At 38.0% G+C, this 18,423-nt stretch overlaps 1 protein-coding gene across 3 annotated transcripts in view; it reads left to right on the plus strand.

Moving 5' to 3' along the window:
• The window catches only part of STK3 (serine/threonine kinase 3), a 145,880-nt gene that overhangs the window by 89,809 nt on the left and 37,648 nt on the right, over nucleotides 1-18,423 (plus strand). For 2 of the 3 annotated variants that reach the window (XM_064507681.1, XM_064507680.1), the window contains exon 10: nucleotides 1,306-1,481. In XM_064507681.1, the coding sequence (XP_064363751.1) occupies nucleotides 1,306-1,481 (176 nt within the window). Of the gene's footprint in view, nucleotides 1-1,305; nucleotides 1,482-11,371; nucleotides 12,662-18,423 lie in introns of those variants that run through there. The other variant, XM_064507682.1, reaches the window with a different exon arrangement.

The following is an 18,423-nucleotide window of genomic DNA, read 5'->3' on the forward strand; positions in this document are numbered from 1 at the left end:
GCAGTGCAGAAATTAGGAATAATGAACGAAAATGGGCCACTATTAATTATGCAGCAAAATTGAAATAAATAAAAGGATATAGAAAGATGGATGGAATGAGATACTACAAGAAAAGATAATGAAGTAAGAGATGAAAGAAAAAGTGTCACTGGATTAGTAAAAACAAATGCAAAGTCATATATGAAGATCAGCAAGTCCTAGTGATCATGTGTTAAGCTCAGAAAGTATTTCCAGTATCTTCCCTTTTTCTCTTTTTAAAAACAAATAGCTCAAATAAAATTTCTTAATTCTTTTGTAATGTTTATAATTAAGTATAGTTCTACCAGTAGGTTTTTCAGCTTGGTTATTTACATTTTTCATTCTGTTCCATGTTTTACTGGTAGAAGTGTATTTCATATCTCTCTATGAAAAATGTTTTACGTTGTGAACAAGTGCATGTTTTACGAGTCATAATGCCAGGCAGAAATAATCTCTGAGGTAAGTTATGTAGAACTACTAAAGTATTTTTTAGGTTTTATTTATTATTGCTCTATTTAATAATTAATTCACTTGGAAATCTGACAAATGAAAACAAATTTCAGTTATTTAGGATTGTGGATTTACATTTTTTAATTTAGTTTCATGAAAAAGATAATAGAATGGGAGTTCACACAATGGTCTTGGTCTGTGTTTCATAAAGCGCTTGCAGCTGTGTAGATGATGACAAAAAATCCCACAGGGTTTCTACACCATAGAGATAGGGCACTTTGCAGCCATCTGTAGAGTGTGATCCTATAATATGCTGAGAATCCTCAGCTGGCAACGAATTTGATTAAGCAGCATCTAGACACAATTTGTGCAGTTGTTTTTCTGTACATCTTTTTTTCTAAATAACTTTTAAATCACACCTTTGATGAAACTGATGCAAGTTGGTTGCTTTCCTACTAGTGCCTGTGGACCAGGCCTTAAAGTTAAGGGCACGCAGCACCCAAAGGGATGCTTAGCACCTTGTGTTATTCAGTTTCTATAACAACAAATAGATATCACATGAAGTAACTTCTAATGTTATTTGTGTATGCAACTCTGAAATGTCTTGAACATTTCCCTACATTGTATCTTGCTACAAAAATATCATTCTTGGGCTATGAGCTTTTATGCCAGAGATCCTCAGGGGACAAACAGTTTCTGTAAAAATCCAAGAAAACTAAGGCAATAAATTAATAATTGGAGTTTATTGAATTAATAAATGGTGCTTATTTTATAGCACAGTAAATCTTTCATTTTTAGAGAGTTTTAACTTTTTTTTCTTTTTTCCTTTCAACTAAGGAAATGCTACTTCACCGCAAGTACAAAGACCTTCTTTCATGGACTACTTTGATAAACAAGATTCCAAGAATAAAAGCCCAGAAAACTGTAATCAGAACATGCATGAACCTTACCACATATCCAAAAATGTTTTCCCTGATAACTGGAAAGTCCCTCAAGATGGAGACTTTGATTTCGTAAGTATATTCTTAATGTTTTTCTTGCATGCAGTTTATTTTATATGTGCCAAAAATAGTTAATCCTTTTCTATAATTCTATTAATACAAATAAAATAGTCTTTCAAGAATACTGTTCTGTTTTTTCATCTTAAGGTCATGTACTGGCTGCAAAGTAAGTTCATTTGCATAACACAAGACCTCATAGATGAGTATGTGACATTAAAAATAGATTCTTTGTTACTACAGTGTTTAGGTATAAAGTATTCTTAGTTCTTTATAACTTGTGTGTTGTTATGACTTCAGGATTTGATCCAGTTCTATTAAAGGTTTTAAAAATACTGTTATGGACCTGAAATACTGTTATGTTGGAGGAGTATCTCATTGAAATAGTGCTTATTTTAAACTGGATAGAGACATTTACTCAGTCTCCTTGGGAGATTAAGATCACTTACTGTTTTGCATGAGCCAGTTTGTTGATCCTGTTCCAATAGCACACATCTTTCTACACAGAATTATTATATCCAACGCTGGTCTAGGGTGTTTCTTTTGTCCCTTGCGTAGTATGTATAGTTTCTTTTTTTTCCACCTACATTGCAAATAATGATAGAGGCAAAAAGAGAATGTTCCTAAGCTATTTATATGTATATAGTAATTTTAAGATATTCTTAATAAAGTGCAATAAATAATTACTTTGAAGACTTGTAGATAATTATACCTGGTTTTCCTCTTTGTTAATTTTTTAAGGAACTTATTTTATCTGTTACAGCTTTAACATGTTCTTCATTGCAGTGCAGTAGCTAAAAATGATCACATGACACCTTTTGAAAGTACACTTGGGATTTGGAGAAAAACATTGTGTTTAATTATAGGTGACAGCTGTAGGTGTGGGATTTTTTTTTTTCCAGTTTTCACTTACTGCATTTCTAAATAAAGCTGACTTAAATTTAAGCTACTGGACTGTGGCCAGCTAAACAGCACAGTACAAGCTGTTGCTGCTGGAGAATAGAGTTTTGATTAAGCTGATGCTTTTTTGGACCTTAAAATGCAATGGCCAGCACCCTCATAATAGACTAAAAAAACAAATTGAATTATTCATTGGAAAATAACTGGTGTTTAAGTGGGATTATTATAGTGGCAATGAAATTGCTCGTAGAACAACTTAAAATTCATTCTTTTACATCACTTGCTAAGAAATGCAAACAAAAGTGATGCTTCTTGTAAATGGTAGGATCCCGATTCTGTAAGTGCTTATCCATGAATAATTTTGACACAAATAATCCTGTGGATCTTGCTGGGATTGCTTGTATGTGTGAAGATGCCTCCCTGCAATAAGAATTTGTCCTAAGATCAAACCCTGAGGAGGTCTGATTCTTAAGAAAACAATTATGCTGTCTTGTAGGTGAACCTCATTAGTGGTTTTAGAAGGAGTGGCAAGTGAAACACTTCAGAAGCTACACCATGTGTTGTTTGTCCTGGACTTTGTAAAAATGCAAGGTTGCGAGAATTGTTGCTACAAGATGATTCTGATAGACTAGTATTCAAAAAAATGATTAGCTCTTTGTATGGGTGATGTATGTAGGTTTCTTTGGGATTTTATTTTAAGGATGCCAAAAGCCAAATACTTGCACAGAAAAGCCAATCTGAGAAAGAGGTTACGAAGAATCGTCGATAATAGATGTACTGTTTCAGACTAGTACACTAAAATACCTTTTTCTGAAACATCTGCTACAAGCTGATATCTCGCAAGATATTGGTTTTAAGTTTGAACTGTAGACAATATTGTTTGTTTATATATTTTATAAATGCTTCTATTTATCCTTTAGACAGTGATGAATGTTTTAAAAAATAAAATGTTTTGTAACAAGTGAGTGACAATATTAGTAAATGGTCTGCAAGAGACCTTCTGAAGGGAGAAATCAGTGGGTGGCATGCATAATATATTGTCTGCTTTTTGTAAGATCAGCATGAATGTTTTCAGTAGCTGATGTGAAGTCTTTAAATGATTCATGAAAGTGATAAATACTGGAAACATGTCATACTAAATAATTCTATTCTGTTTTGGTTAGAATTAGTCTTAATGGGATCTAGAAAGGGATCCTAACAGTAAATGCTGACAATCATCATTTTATTTAAGGAGGAAATTAATAACCCTAAAGCATAAATGATCAAAATCTAATTTAATGCTTTCATAGTACCCTATCATGTAGAAAAGAAAGTATATTTTGCAAGTTGGAGGTCACCAAACTCATTTGGCAAATGATACATTAATTCTCAGAAAGCTTATTTAACCATATACCCTCGTAAGCCATACAGAGCATGTCAGTGCTGGCAGCCAGCAAGTGCTTTGCTCGGAAGCCAGGACAGAGTCAGAGGGCCATGCTGAGAAGAGGTATTCAAGTGTATCAAGTGGAAAGAATTATAACAGGTTTATTAGCACATGCATCTCCTACAACATAAAAGGGAAAATGCCAGTCAAACTGGTCAGGAGGGAGAAGGGAATGGGAAGAATAAGAAATCCTCATAAATCCCTGCAAGTAGTCAGTCTGCTTAATTTCAATGTATAAAGTGAGACCTGCAGAATTAAGAGCTAATTCTTTTGGCCAGAGTGTATATTTGCTTTATGTTGTGGTGATACAGTATCCTATTCCCCATATATTTTACTGTTTGACTGGGTAAAACAATACACCATTATTTAATTTGTTTAAATGTACGTGTAATGCAGTCAGTTTTACACACTTTCTAACTCTTTTAGATACTGTAAATAAATGATAAATAAAACTTTTATCCAAAGTTGGATAAGTGAATGTATGAAATAATGCAGAACAAACTTACCACTAAGTCTACCTTGAAAGTTCTATGTGTGGGCATCATTTTCTGCCCTGTTGTATAAGATTTAAAACCAGTTATCAAATAATATAAGACTTTTGAAGAAAACAAGATACTTTGGTTACTAATCAGAGGTTTAAGAAAATTTTAGCATTTATTATTTATTATTATGACTAAATTTAGTCATTTTAGCAATGATTTTCCTTCTGAAAGTAGATGTTTATGCTTTGTTTTTCACTGTTGAAGTCCATCTGATTTGAAAGTCAAAAGCTGATCTTATTCCTTTGTCACTAAATGTCATGTGGGAATTTGAGATCCATGCCCTTCCTCTTGACTGTTGGTCTTGCTGCCCCTCAGTTTCTTGATTAATCTGTGCTCATTATTGGTGTAAAGCTCCATGAATTGATAAGCAAAAGTTCCCATTGCAGACCTTTAAGCTTTGCACTGTATTCAATCAGGAATATTATAAATAACTTTTAACTAGACTTAATTCTAATAGTGCATACTCATTTTTAATGTTACCTTATTCTCTGTGTTACCCTGTTGTGTAAGCTTTAGGACTAAGGTGCTATTTTCCATGATTATGAGTTTTTAAAAAGCAAACAGAAAAGTAGTGGGAAAACAAACATTTTTGAACTTTGTATTTTCTAGGAATTTGCATAGTTATTTGAAAAAAAATCTTGTCTTTTTCAATTATTTTGTTGTCTATTTCTAAATCTCATGGTAGATTCTGAAAACCAGAAATATGAATTTTCTGTATCAGTGAATCCCACAGAAATGAATTAGTGTTGAAGTACTTCCAACCATTTTATTCACTTCACCCTTTTAAAAAGTACAGCGTTCAAGCTGTGATTGGATATAAATCTGATGAACAGTAAACTAGGGGATGTTCAAACTTTAGCCTTTGTATTAGCCTTTGAATATATATTTTACACTTGAGGGTCACTGTGGGTTTTCTTTTTCAATGATTACTTCTGACTGCTCGGAACTCATTTGCATACTTTTATTATTTTTAAATGGCATACAGCTAATGGCAAAATGAAAGCAGTATTTTAAACTCTAATTTTATTGATTTTACTTGGGATTAAGTGGTGCTTTATTTCACAGTAGACCTTCATACCAGTAGAACTAACTGACAAGGTATTACTCGTTCTGAGGAAAAGTGGTATAATGTCTTTGAATAAGTAAAGATGCAGTAAAGCTATACAGTGTATGGATAGGATATTCATATAAACATTGATATACAACATAAGCAGCTTTTCGTAATGAGACGTAACCATTTAATGGGCTGACTTATGTCCTTCTGTCTCAGGGCTCACGGGTGAGTAGCTTGGGACAGTATGCCAAATTAAAGCAAATGATGTGGTGTTTGTTTTCACTGTTGAAGTGACCAGTCCTTTTAAGAACAGTTATTTTATAGATACAATGTATTCATATGACTGTTTTACCTTTATAATAGCTCTGTTCTTTCCATGAGCAATGTTTTTTATTAGACATGTACATGCAGCGGAGAACTATATTGAATGAGCAATAAAACTGCAAGGTGTCGTTGAAGCAGCTTGTTCAAATTTACCTTTGTCTTTCACACTTTAAGGTATTGTGGGTATTATATATAACTTTTATTAGGTTCTTATGTGAGCAATATAGAAGATAGTTTCTAGAAAAAATTAAGTGAACTTTTACTGACCAAGAAGTGTGTGAAACTTTCATCATGGGGAGAAAAACAGGTAAATCATAGCTTATTAGACTAATACACTGTGTTCATGTCTTGTTAATTAGCCTGCTCTTTAAATTTTTACTGTACTATGACACTTTACATTTCATTAAGATAGAACGTTGCTCTGTAAAATCTCCTTCCGCTTAGTAATGTGTATTAGCATGGGACACAATGTTAAAGGATTTACATGAGTTACAGTGAAATGATACGTAATTGATGATAACCCGTGAGATGACATTACTCAGAATGATTTGCTAAACCTCATTTGCTCTGATTGAATATATTACTTCACTTTAAATGGAAAATCATTTACTTTTTGTTGCAAAATGTCAATAGAAAAATGTGAAAAGGCAAATCCATTTATTATAGCAACGCTTGGTAATGATTTCTGTCTTTAGTAGAATTATTTCCAAACAGGAATGGTATCCAGATTGTTAAATATTAAACAGTGAACATGCAGATCATGTTTTGCAGCAGCTACATTATCATGTTGAAGTAGATGCATTTTGGGTTACTTAGATTCTGGAATAGTAACAAAAATTTAAAAAGCCATCTGTTACTCTAGGCAGTATATTTCGCTGGGTTTCAACTAGAGCAAATATATTAGAATGTAATCATTGTGAAATAACGGTATTGCAGATAGGGAGTACTTTCGTTAACATTTACAAATGTATAATGTGACAGTTTATTTGGTAGGAATTAAACGCCATAAAAAGGGTGAAGATCATACACAATTTAATTAAAACTTCAATAACAAAACTAGGCTGAGTTAGCTGCATTAGAAATACCTCCATTTGTCCAAAACCTTGTCTGAATTTACTCTGATTTTATTTGAGCAGCATACAACTTTTTTTTTTTTGTACAGTCTTCTTTCTAATGGGAAAGTATCTTTCTAATGGGAATGTATTTCATGTAGTTCTTTTTTCAACTATTTCATACCCTCCTCTAAGTCATATGTATTTTTTATTTAAAGTATTAACATATATTCATTTTGCTTTGGTTTTAATTACTCGCATAAATATCATGAAGTGTTTCCAGATGCTGACAGGAAGAACATTAAAGTATAAGAAATAGCTGCATTGAATTTTTGTAATTGAGCAAATGTGAAACTTAGATTTGGACTGTGACTGTGTCTGTGCATATGAGATAAACAGGAGAGTACAAACCATGTCATATAGCTAATCAAATTATGATTGATGTCGACAATTAATTTGCACGCAGAATTTCATCGATTTCAGTTCGAAGACAGCTAACAGAGCAGAGGCTGTGGAATGAACTTGGGTGCTTACTGCTTCATCTAGCTCATTTTGTGAGGACAGTGTGAACCACAGCAGCAGAGGCTTTTGTACCTCTTATAGCAGAGGGCCAGTACAGCAGCCTCTTGCGCGTTGAACGCTTATTTAAAGAAAAATGGAGGGGCACGGGGGTGGTTCAATGGGAGAACTGTCTGTACTGGGAGTCTGTGGTGGGTGACTTGCAAGTTACAGCAGTAGTTTCTTAGGCTTATCATATAGTTGTTTATACAGTCAGTATGGGAAGCTGTGCCAGCCTCTCATGTAAGTTAAAAATCTGTTTTTTTCCTGCAGGGAAAGAGGACTAACCAACCTATTAAAGTTTCCCCCCCCCCCCCCTCTATTCTGCAAGTCAAATACTGACTCTGACTTAACTCAGGCCTTCTGACTGTATAAGGAGTATTATTTTTCTTACAGAGGGTGGGGGAATAAACTGTCTGAGCAGGGTGATTCTCCAACTGATAGAGACTATATAATGCTTTCTCTTTGAATACATCCCTTCCCCAATTATTATAGGAGTAAATAATTGAAAATTAAGCCGAACAATTTTGGTAGTGTATATAACTAAATTGTTTAAACTGTAAACAGGATCAGTCCTTCCTGTTTGTCTCAGACTGTGGGAAAAGATTACTGTAAAGCTGTTACGCCAATTGCTAAGTCATTAATGTCCAAGTGCCAGTGCTGTATTTCTGCAATTCTGGAAGGTGAATCTTGCCTTCTGACAAAGGCTGTATGTATTTTGTATCCTGAAGGAGTCCAAAAGATGCCCTACTAGGCCAAAAAGCTTTTTTGCTTTTTTATGTGTGAATAAAGGAGTAAGAGATTTTTAGTTATCACTCTTTCGTATCCTCTGAGGTTAAGGCAACTAACAGGCTGAAATTGTAGCAATATATTTTAAGTTAGTTAATAGGAAAAACTTCTAGCAGGATAGCAAAGCACTGGAGTAGATTGCCTCAGAGGGTTGTGGAAGTGCTGTTATTTTAAGTGTTAAAAACCTGGTTAGATAAACATCTGTCAGGAATAGTTTCGGTGGAGTTAATCCTGCCTTGGAGCAGAGAAGTGTTGTAGGGTGACCTCTAAAAGCTGCTGACAGCCCTGTTTCCTCTGGTTGCCCTGTTTCCTATGAATTTTTTTTAAGCTGTTGCTGTGTTAGTTGTTAACTAGAACGATACTTCTAATATCATAAATACCATGAAAGATTTTGAGAACACCTTCTTTCTTAAAGCCCAAGCTTTCAAAAATAGCGATGTACCAAACTTATGTATGAGGAGCCTCAGTATTTTGGAGGATCTACACTTTGGGTAACCTTGACAATTTTCACAATTAACAGTCAGCTATTATTTCCAAACATGAATCTGTCTCTGGACAACTTTGGCCAAGGTTCAATCAATACAACTTAACCATGTTTTCTTTCTTGAAAGTTTAAAGCGTACCTGCCGCCATCTTATTGCATCATGTCAAATATTTTCAATAGGAAAAGGTGGTATACTTGCATTTTAGTTACAAAATAGTTTCTAGTGAGAAGACATTTTAAAACTTACTTTTCAGCCAATTTTCAAATTTTTGTATGAAGTGAAAAACAAAACTACTATACTCCAGGGAGTTTAGATGCTTCATCGTCTAAAACTTTTTTTCCACGCTAGCTGGAGTGCAGTGTAGCTCACGTGAATATACTTAGTTATACAATACGCCTGTAATTTATGAATAGTTTAAAGAGAACAAATGAAAGAAACCAGTAAATCTGATGAGCTGAGGCGGCACTGCTAGTCTAAAGTAACATCTTGTTACTGTGGTAACCAGTTGTCTGTATTAATATACTTCTTTGAGATCATTGTGTGATAGCTGAGTAATGTTTATAGCCTAGAAAGAGCTTTGAAATACTTGGGGAAAAAAAAAGTTTTGGCTGGACAAGTTTTAGACGATACTTTTTTGTCCATCGAAACAATTCACTGTCAGGTCTCTCTTCTGTTTTCTCTTAAGAGAAGGGATATTTGATGTGAATTGTTTCCATGTTACATGAATCACTGTTAATGTCAAGAAGGCGTACCACACCTTTGGGTGCACTGTCCCATCCCCAGACTGGATGCTGGCGTTAAGAGGTGCCTGGCTTGCTTTGTGTTGCCACTTTCAGCAGAAAGTCCTTTGAAATCATCTCTATGAAATTATCTTGCAAATTTACCACTGAGGAGCAAAATCTGCTTTCCTACTCTTTGCCATGATGATTAATGATAATGAAAAGAAGTAAAAATAAAACTTGCCTAAGGAGAGTGGGCAAGTGGCATTTTGCAGGAATGTTTTAATTTTTATAGCCTCTTGGTTTTAAAGAGGATTTGCTCATTATGTGGTTTGTTAAAAATTACGATTTTGTCGGTTTTGTATTAAGGTTTTTTGTTTTTGTTTTTTTACTGGGCTCAAATAGCCCGAGAACTTGTCAGATAGAATTCTAGCAATTTGGAATTTAACTGGAAAAAAAATTGGATTAATTTGGTTTTCCATGTGGCTAATTCTCAATACTCAAAGCTCTTGTATTAAATTTCTGTGGTTTATGTTTTGATCTGCAGCCAATAAGTACTGTGTGTATAGACTGTATATTAAGACATGGATTCTAACAATATCTCACAAAATATTGGAAATTAAATGGCTGACATTTAATACTGTTGAGGTTTATGAAGAACTGAAATTTTCTATGTAGTTTTTTTGGTTGTGAATAACTTCTAGAATTTGAAATAAGATGTATTAAGGCATTTACTTCAAATAGGAGAAGGATGTTAATGCTTATCAGTGTTCTGTGTTATTTGGAATTAATGTCTCCCGATATCTGATTAGACTGGATTTAGCGCGTGCACACATAACCAAAAACAGAGATTGCCCAGAATATGTAGTGTTTTACATGTGTTTTTTTCTTTTCATATAATTGTCATAACTCAGAGAGAAAAAAGGCAACTCCTAAGGAACTTGAAAATCAAGCCTCTGTTTCTATAAGGATACATGTTATTTGTTTGTGTTCTAGTAGTGTGTGAACTGCGTAAATTTAAAATGTTCTAAATGTCATTCCAGTACGCTGGTTCTCTGCCTATAGTTGCCTTACAAACCACATTTACTTTTCATTACTGGGAGTTGTGGTGTTGCCATATGCTAGTCATTTTCTTTTTTTGGGAAAAAGATGATTCTTTTAATAGAGAGGTGGTACTGTATAAGGCTTTGAGCTAATTCCTTAGGGGCTTAATTTTTTGCATTTATTCTTATTATTTGGGTCTTGATAGAAGTGTGCTTTGTGGACAGCACCTCTACTTAAAAAGATGAAAAACATTGTTCTGTAAAATCACCCAATGGAGGGGGGGGGGAATGAATTTGGCAAGTTTTGGTATTTATTTCACAGAGTTATATGGATAACAATATAAAAATAAAGCCATGCAATCCCCATATACAAATCTGTAGCTACTGACAAACTGCATATGAAGGTTAATCCCATGTTTCTTGCTAAAGTCAGTGGCAAAAATCCCACTAACAGCAATGCTGACTTTAGATGCTCAGCTTATTAGAGAAACAAGCCATTGTCGTTTATGTGTCTAAATGTGAACTTGGGACTCTTACATTGAAGTTTAGGGTTAGAAATTTCAGACTTCAGAATGTTTCCCTCAGTATTCCTTAGTCTAGGGCAAGTATGCCTGTGACACTCGTAAAATATACAAAATGTGCTGCTTCCTGAAAAAAATACCTGAAAAGTTAAGGTTTAATTAGCAGCTACTTAAAGACTTTAGTAGTGTACTTACTGGTATGTTAATGCTAGTTTTGACACTAGGAGTTGTACTAATAAGAGAAAATTAGTTTGTGTGTGTTTTTTTTTTTTTTTTTTTTAAGTTTCTTAACCTAGGTAGAGATACCAGGACGAAATTACTCTGTAGGAAAGCTCTAAAGGTATGACAACATTGTTGCAGCTTTTTCCAAAGGCCACTTGATGCTCAGCTGAGATGAGAACCTTGGCAGTGTTTATGCTTTTCGTCTGCCCTAGTGAGAAGTAAAACAAGTTAAATTAATCAGTTTTGAAGAATTTACCCTATCTCACTTTGCAGTGCAGCCAACCTGGGTCATGGACAAGGCCAGGACGTCTTTTCAGCTGAGAAGCAGGAACTTGGTAACTTGTGCAAACTTGACTGCTTGGAGTGTATGAACATGGTGTAGTGATTGGTGAATTAGATGGGACTGTTTTTAAAAACGTTTGAAATTTTTTCCCTCATGGTGTCACTACAGGCCAATATATTGAGCTGTTTTTTATAATTGAATGTACTTTCAACCAAGACTGGAGGAACAAATGTTTGGCAAAAAGATTTACAGAAGAGACTTGCTCCTCATCCCCAGAAGTTCTCTATATCCGAAAAGTTCTCTAAGCAAAAACAAGCTGTCCCCTAATGACTGTACCTCTTTTCTTTTGTTGTGTCCTTTGAAGACTGCTGTCTTTGGCATAGGGCATTACTTGGAGAGTGTGTGAATGGAAGAGGAGACTACCTTGCCAAGGGCTCCCGGGGCAGCCCTCCCCCTGCAAACCTGGAGGAGGTGCTTCTATTTTTTGAAGGCAGTTCTTCATGCACTTCTGATGCGAACAATTTTCTTTTCCAGTCTGAGAAGGAAAATTGATGAAGAGTAACAGCCAAAATAAGCACTTTTTCAAAGGGCGGGGTGGGGGGGGAGAATTAGATGTAGCCTGTGAACAGGACTGGACAAATTTTCATTAAAATTTTTTTGGGACAAAACAAAGCAGTGTCAAAAGTCTTAGTGCTCGTGTTTTTGTTTTAGAATAAGTTTGAGACCATACTGTGCTGTTATAAAAATCTGAAGAAATTATTTTTAATCAAACAGTAAATACTGTAACTTTGGTGTATATAAAGTGCACAGTTTAAGAAGAGAACATCGGACTCTTATCCCCATAGTAATTGCAGTTGGATTATTACTTGCCTAGAATGATCATTTATTTTACTTAAAATTAATTGCTACTTAAAAATTGCCATACTTGCCATTAATTATACCTACAGGTTAGATGCCATCAATGCATGAGTGTAGCATACACTCTACAGAGATAGAGGGTCATCTAAAGATAGTGAGAAATAGTATCCTGATAGTGATCTTAGTGACAGAAACACATTTTAGTTCCATGATGCTTCTGTGTTGTATATGTGTACCCTTTTGCTGGAATAAGCTTTTTATTTTGCTGTTGTAAATTTTGTTACCATTTCTATTTTTTTAAAATGTTTGCATTAACTAATAAAATGCCACTGTAGATCAAGATAGAGAAGGAGACCCTAATGTAAGCAAACCTTCATTCAGACAGGTTCAATTAAAATAAAAACATTAATTAAAAACTAAAAGTGACCCTGGTCCATTGTGACTTTGTTTGTGGCTGTCTAATTATTGATGGGCACGTGAGCCCCTCTGCGCAGCCCGCCCTCAGCACACCTGCGGAGAAACCAGAGTGGGCTCCACAGCGGTGTGTTCATCCTAGTACCGTGTTACTCGTGTGTGCTCACCTGCTTTATTTGGTGACTCTAGCGCGGGTTAGCTTCCTTGTGATGGGGTTCGCAGAGGCCTGGGTTACAGTGGTTGGGTTTTCCTGCGCTGAGTGCTTGGACAGCACCTAGCGTGTGTTGAGTGCTGCTGTGACACAAAGCCCGTTGAAGTGAGGAGGTTGTGGGCAAATCGTGCTCCTTGCGCTTATGCTCAGTGGTTGACAGAATTTAACTCCCAAATTGTGCAGTACCCTCTTACAGAACAAGTGTTTGCAAGGCTATGTTACATTTGCAGAGAGAGGGAGACTGAAGGAGGCGGTGATTCTGCAGAGGGTTGCTGGGGGATTTGGGGAAGGGGAGTGGTAGGTGGAGGGGGCCAAACTCAGCCTTACTTAAGCATCTCCACGGCCTACAACACACCAGAGCCTCATTTTCTCCCCTCTACTGGCTGATGACACTATGGCAGCAGCCCACCGATCATCTTAGAGGCTGGCTAATTCGAAATTTCAGGGGAAAATGGCGACATTGGAAACAGTGGTTTGAAACTACCTGACCTGTTTTCTGTGTTTTAAAGAGCTGTTGCTACGGCAACAGCAGCTCGCAGAGGACAGAGCGCTGCTAAGTTTCAGAGATTCGGCAGTCACGTGCATGCAGAGGGGGTGTATCACTTCCAACACCAACCTGTGTTCCCTGCCCCCATCTTCTTTGAAGATACCTTCAGTAACCTAGGATTTAGGTAGCATAGTTTTCTAAGGTATTTGCAGTAATTCTAAGTAAGTGGTTTAGTAATCTAGCTGGATTTCAACTCATTCTTCTATTGTTCTTTTTCTTCTTCTCTCTCTTTTTGCCCCCCCCTTCCTAAACCAAAACACCTCCAAAGAACAGTAGTTGCCGTATCCTATAGTCATCATACTCTCTTCTCATCAAGCACCATGATGATGTTCCACATCCCGTTATGGAAGTCAGCAAACATAAGCCCTGTTTGGCCATGGGTTAGGGAGAAATTAATTCCAGAGCTGAGATGCCTTCATTGAAAAATAACCTGACATTTTTAATCAGTTAATTATTATCTGAAATGCCTCTGCTGCTGGCGGTTGTCATTGTAACATATGGGGAAGAGAGGATTTTGCAGATGGCCAATTCAAGAAACTGTTTCACAGCTTTAAATTGAAAATCAGTACAGTGAGCTTCACCTGGCATCTAGAGTGTGCTATGCCTGCTGTGAAAGCTGTCACTTAGTAAGTGGATAGAAATACAGTATGTGAACAAATGCCTGGTTAGCAGAGGTGTGTTCTAATGTTCAATTTACTGCAGTAGTATTTTTATGGAATGAGAAAAGCTACTGTAATGTGATCTGCATCTGAAAGGGGAAAGTACATTCTTGCCAGGCAGAAATTTCAAGAGGAGTCCTAGTCATAGCTGCAACTCGCATACCCAGGAGCAGTTAGGAGTCTAGCGAAACACCTTAATTGCAGTAATACTGAAACCTCTACCTTACTGAATGGGAGCTCAGAGAGAAAAGGACACTCCAGTTGCTTTTTTCAAATCTACTAGCATTATTTCAGACTTCCCAGGTTGAGCCATGGATTGAAAATCATCCTCTGTGTTGTAGCCTCTAACAAAGAGATCTATAGGCCCAAATATGAAGGAGAATGTTAGTCTGTGATGTTTGTTTATTGGTTGTCTGGGAAAATAATGGTGTGAGTATTGTAAATGATTCTCAACTAATGTAATCTCATACTAGACACTAAAAAGTATTTAAAAACTGTGCTTCTGTGCTGAAATCAAATGCTCAAAAGTTAAGGAATGCTGTATTTATGATTGTTTGACCTCCTGTGTGCACACTCTTTAGCTGAGTCATAACCTGTAGTCATGTAGTCAAGGACTTTATAATAAAGTTCCAGTGTAATATAAATATAACTGGAAAAGGACAAAATTAAAGTTGCATAAGGAGTTTGTAAACATTGTCTTCCCTAATGCGTTTCAAGTATTTTATTTAACGGTCTTTCAAAGAGCTGTTTGATATCCATTTACAAAGGAAAAAGGTGAAGAAAAATGAAGTTTATTCCATGCAAGCATGATAGTCCTCTGTTGCACAACATCAGTGAGGTTTGAAGGCTGTATTGTTAACCACACTGCCCAGCAGTGTCTTGAGTAGTTAGAGTAAGTACATTGACTGGTAGAGGAAAGAAATCAGGAGGAGGAATAGACTACTCGTTGGGAGCCTGGGATGGAGGGGACCAGGAAGGGAATGAACAGTGAAAATCAACATACTCTTTCTCCTGCTCTTGGGATAGCATTTGTGTGAGCTGGTCCAACAGAGGTGCGTCTCTGAATAAGACACAAGTGACTTAGAGCACCAGTCATTGTGGCGGGGAGTCAGCCCAACACAGCTCCTTCATGTAATAATGTGTGTGTAACAGAATTGCCTTGTGAAGGTGCAAAGATGCATGCTGTGAGATGAAGGAGGGGCTGATTAGATGAGTAACACTTGAGAGTTCAAGTGTCACTTATTTATGCTTCCCAGAGAAGTGGAATCAGTCATAAATTTTTTTTGTTTTTAACCTGCGCTCAGTATGCTCTTGTGAAGTATAAGTGCTAGAAAGGATATGGCAATTAAAATAGTTTATATCCTAGTAAAAGCTGAATTGAATTTCAAGTAACTAAGCAGTTGTTGTATTCATAAACCCCAGCCGCTTACAACTTGCCGAGTACTTAATGTCTCCTGAAGGAAACTGAGAAGGCATTGCAAATACTAAGATAACTTTCTGAAATGTTATACTACATCTCAACTCATAATTTCATGCTTAATACTGAAATTAATGAGTTTTGCTGGCATGTCTGAATTATCTTAATGATCTCTTCTGACCATAACATTTTATAAAAAAGTGTTAAGTTTATTAGAAAGGAAATATAGACGTTGCTACCAGCTCACAGCTGAACTCTGAATATGTCCAAGGACAGAGTCTCCACAACTTCCAGACAATATGTTGACTGTGAATGGGGAGAGATGGGATCCACCTCACTAAGTGGGGCATACATGTCTTTGCCAACAGGTTGGCCAGCCTGGTAAGGAGGGCTTTAAACTAGGAAAGATGGGGGAAGGGGAGAGTTATAGAGAAAGGGCAGTCAGCAAAACATGGCTCAAGTTGCATACCTGCAGCAGGTGCATGCAGCCAAGGAAGTATGCACAAGACATGACTATGGAGGATCCTTCTGCACCCCTCCTGGGAAACCTGCATGCTCAATTTCCTCTCTGAAGTGCCTGTACATCAATGCACACAGTATGGGGAATAAACAGGAAGAATTAGAGATCAGTGTGTGGTCACAGGGCCATGGTCATATTGCAGTTACAGAGACATGATGGGATAGCTTGCATGACTGGAATGCTGTCATGGATGGCTACGTGCTTTTTGGGAAAGACAGGCCAGGGAGGAAAGGTGGTGGAGTAGCTCTTTATGTGAAAGAGCAACTGGAATGTATGGAGCTCTGCCTAGGGGTGGATGAAGAGTGAATCAAGAGCTTATGGGTAAGGATTAGAGGGCAGGCTAACATGGGTGACACTGCTGTGGGTGTTTGCTACAGGCCACCTGATCAGGAAGAGGAAGTTGATGAGGCCTTCTACAGACAGCTGGAAGTAGCCTGACAATCACAGGTCTGGTTCTCATGGGGTTCTCAGCCACCCTGATATCTGCTGGAGAGACAATACAGGTAGGCACAAACAGACCAGGAGGTTCCTGCAGAGCATTGATGATAACTTTTTGACACAGGTGATGGAGGAGCCAAGGAGGAGAGGTGTACTGCTGGATCCTGTACTAACAAATAAAGAAGGACTGCTTGGAGATAGGAAGGTTGAGGGCAGCATTGACTGCAGTGACCATGAGATGGTGGAGTTCAGGATCCTGTGAGGAAGAAGCAGGGCAAAAAGTATGATCACAGCACTGGACTTTTGGAGAGCAGACTTTGTCCTCTTCAGAGATCTCCTTGGAAGAATCTCATGGGTTAGGCACCTAGAAGGAAGAGGGGTCCAAGAGAGCTGGTTAATATTCAAGCATCGCTTCCTCCATGCTCAGGATCGGTGCATCCCTATTAGTAGAAAGTCAAGCAAAGGGGGCAGGATCCTTGCATGGATGGACAAGGAGCTCCTGGCAAAACTCAGACAGAAGAAGGAAGTGTACAGAATGTGGAAGAAGGGACAAGCCACTTGGGAGGAATATAGGAACATTGTCAGAGTATGCAGGGCTGCGATGAGGAAAGCCAAGGCCCATTTGGAATTAAATCTGGCAAGGGATATCAAGGGCAACAAGCAGGGCTTCTTCAAATACATCAGTCACAAAGGAAGATTAGGGAAAATGTGGGCCCGCTGTCATGGGCCTCCAGGAGAGGTGCCTGAGGACAGAAGGAAGCCAATGTCAGTCCAGTCTTCAGAAGGGGCAAGAAGGAGAACCCAGGGGACTACAGACTTCATCCCCTGGAGATGCAGGGAGAGCAGTGGATGTTGTCTGCCTTTACTTCAGGAAGGCTTTTGACACTGTCTCCCATAACAACCTCATAGGCAAGCTCAGGAAGCTAGATGAGCAGGCAGTGAGGTGGGTTGAGAAGTGGCTGAATGGCAGAGCTCAGAGGGTTGTGATCAGTGGCAGAGTCTAGTTAGAGGCTTGTGGCTAGCAGTGTTCTCTAGGGGTGAGTACTGGGTCCAGTCTTGTTCAACTTATTCATGAGTGACCTGGCTGAAGGGACCCTCAGCAAGTGTGCTGATGCTCCAAAACTGGGAGGAGTGGCTGATACCCCAGAAGGCTGTGCTGCCGTTCAGAGGGACCTCAACAGGCTGGAGATTTGGGCAGAGAGGGGTCTCATGAAGTTCAACAAAGGCAAGTGCAAGGTCCTGCACCTAGGGAGGAATTACCCCATGCACTAGTACAGGTTGGGAGCTGACCTGCTGGAAAGGAGCTCTGCAGAGAAGGCCCTGGGAGTCCTGGTGGACAAGCTGACTATGAGCCAGCAATGTGCACTTGGATCCAAGAAGGCCAATGATATCCTGGGGTGTATGAGGAAGAGTGTTGCCAGCAGGTTGACGGAGGTGATCCTCCCCCTCTACTCAGTCCTGGTGAGGCCACATCTGGAGTGCTGTGTCCAGTTCTGGGCTACCCAGTAGAAGAGAGACATGGAGCTACTGGAGTGAGTTCAGCAGAGGGCTACTTAGATGATTAGGGGACTGGAGCATCTCATATGAGGAAAGGCTGTGAGAGCTGGGTCTGTTTAGCCTGGAGAAGAGAAGACTGAGAGGGGATCTTACCAATGTATGCAAATATCTGAAGGGAGTGTGTAAAGAGGATGGGGCAAGGCTCTTTTCAGTGTGCCCAGTGATAGGATGAGAGGGAATGGGCACAAACTGAAACACAAGAAGCTCCATCTGAGCATGAGAAAAAACTTCTTTAATGTAAGGGTGACTGAGCACTGGAACAAGTTGCCCAGGGGGGTTGTGGAGTCTCCTTCCTTGGAGATACTCAAAAGCTGTCTGGACAGGATCCTGGGCAACATGCTTTAGGTGACCCTGCTTGAGCAGGAGGGCCGGACTAGGTGATTTCCAGAGGTCCCTTCCAACCTCAACCATTTTGTGATTC

Source organism: Dromaius novaehollandiae, chromosome 2, assembly GCF_036370855.1.
Source record: "Dromaius novaehollandiae isolate bDroNov1 chromosome 2, bDroNov1.hap1, whole genome shotgun sequence".
In the NCBI taxonomy this organism is placed as follows: domain Eukaryota; kingdom Metazoa; phylum Chordata; class Aves; order Casuariiformes; family Dromaiidae; genus Dromaius; species Dromaius novaehollandiae.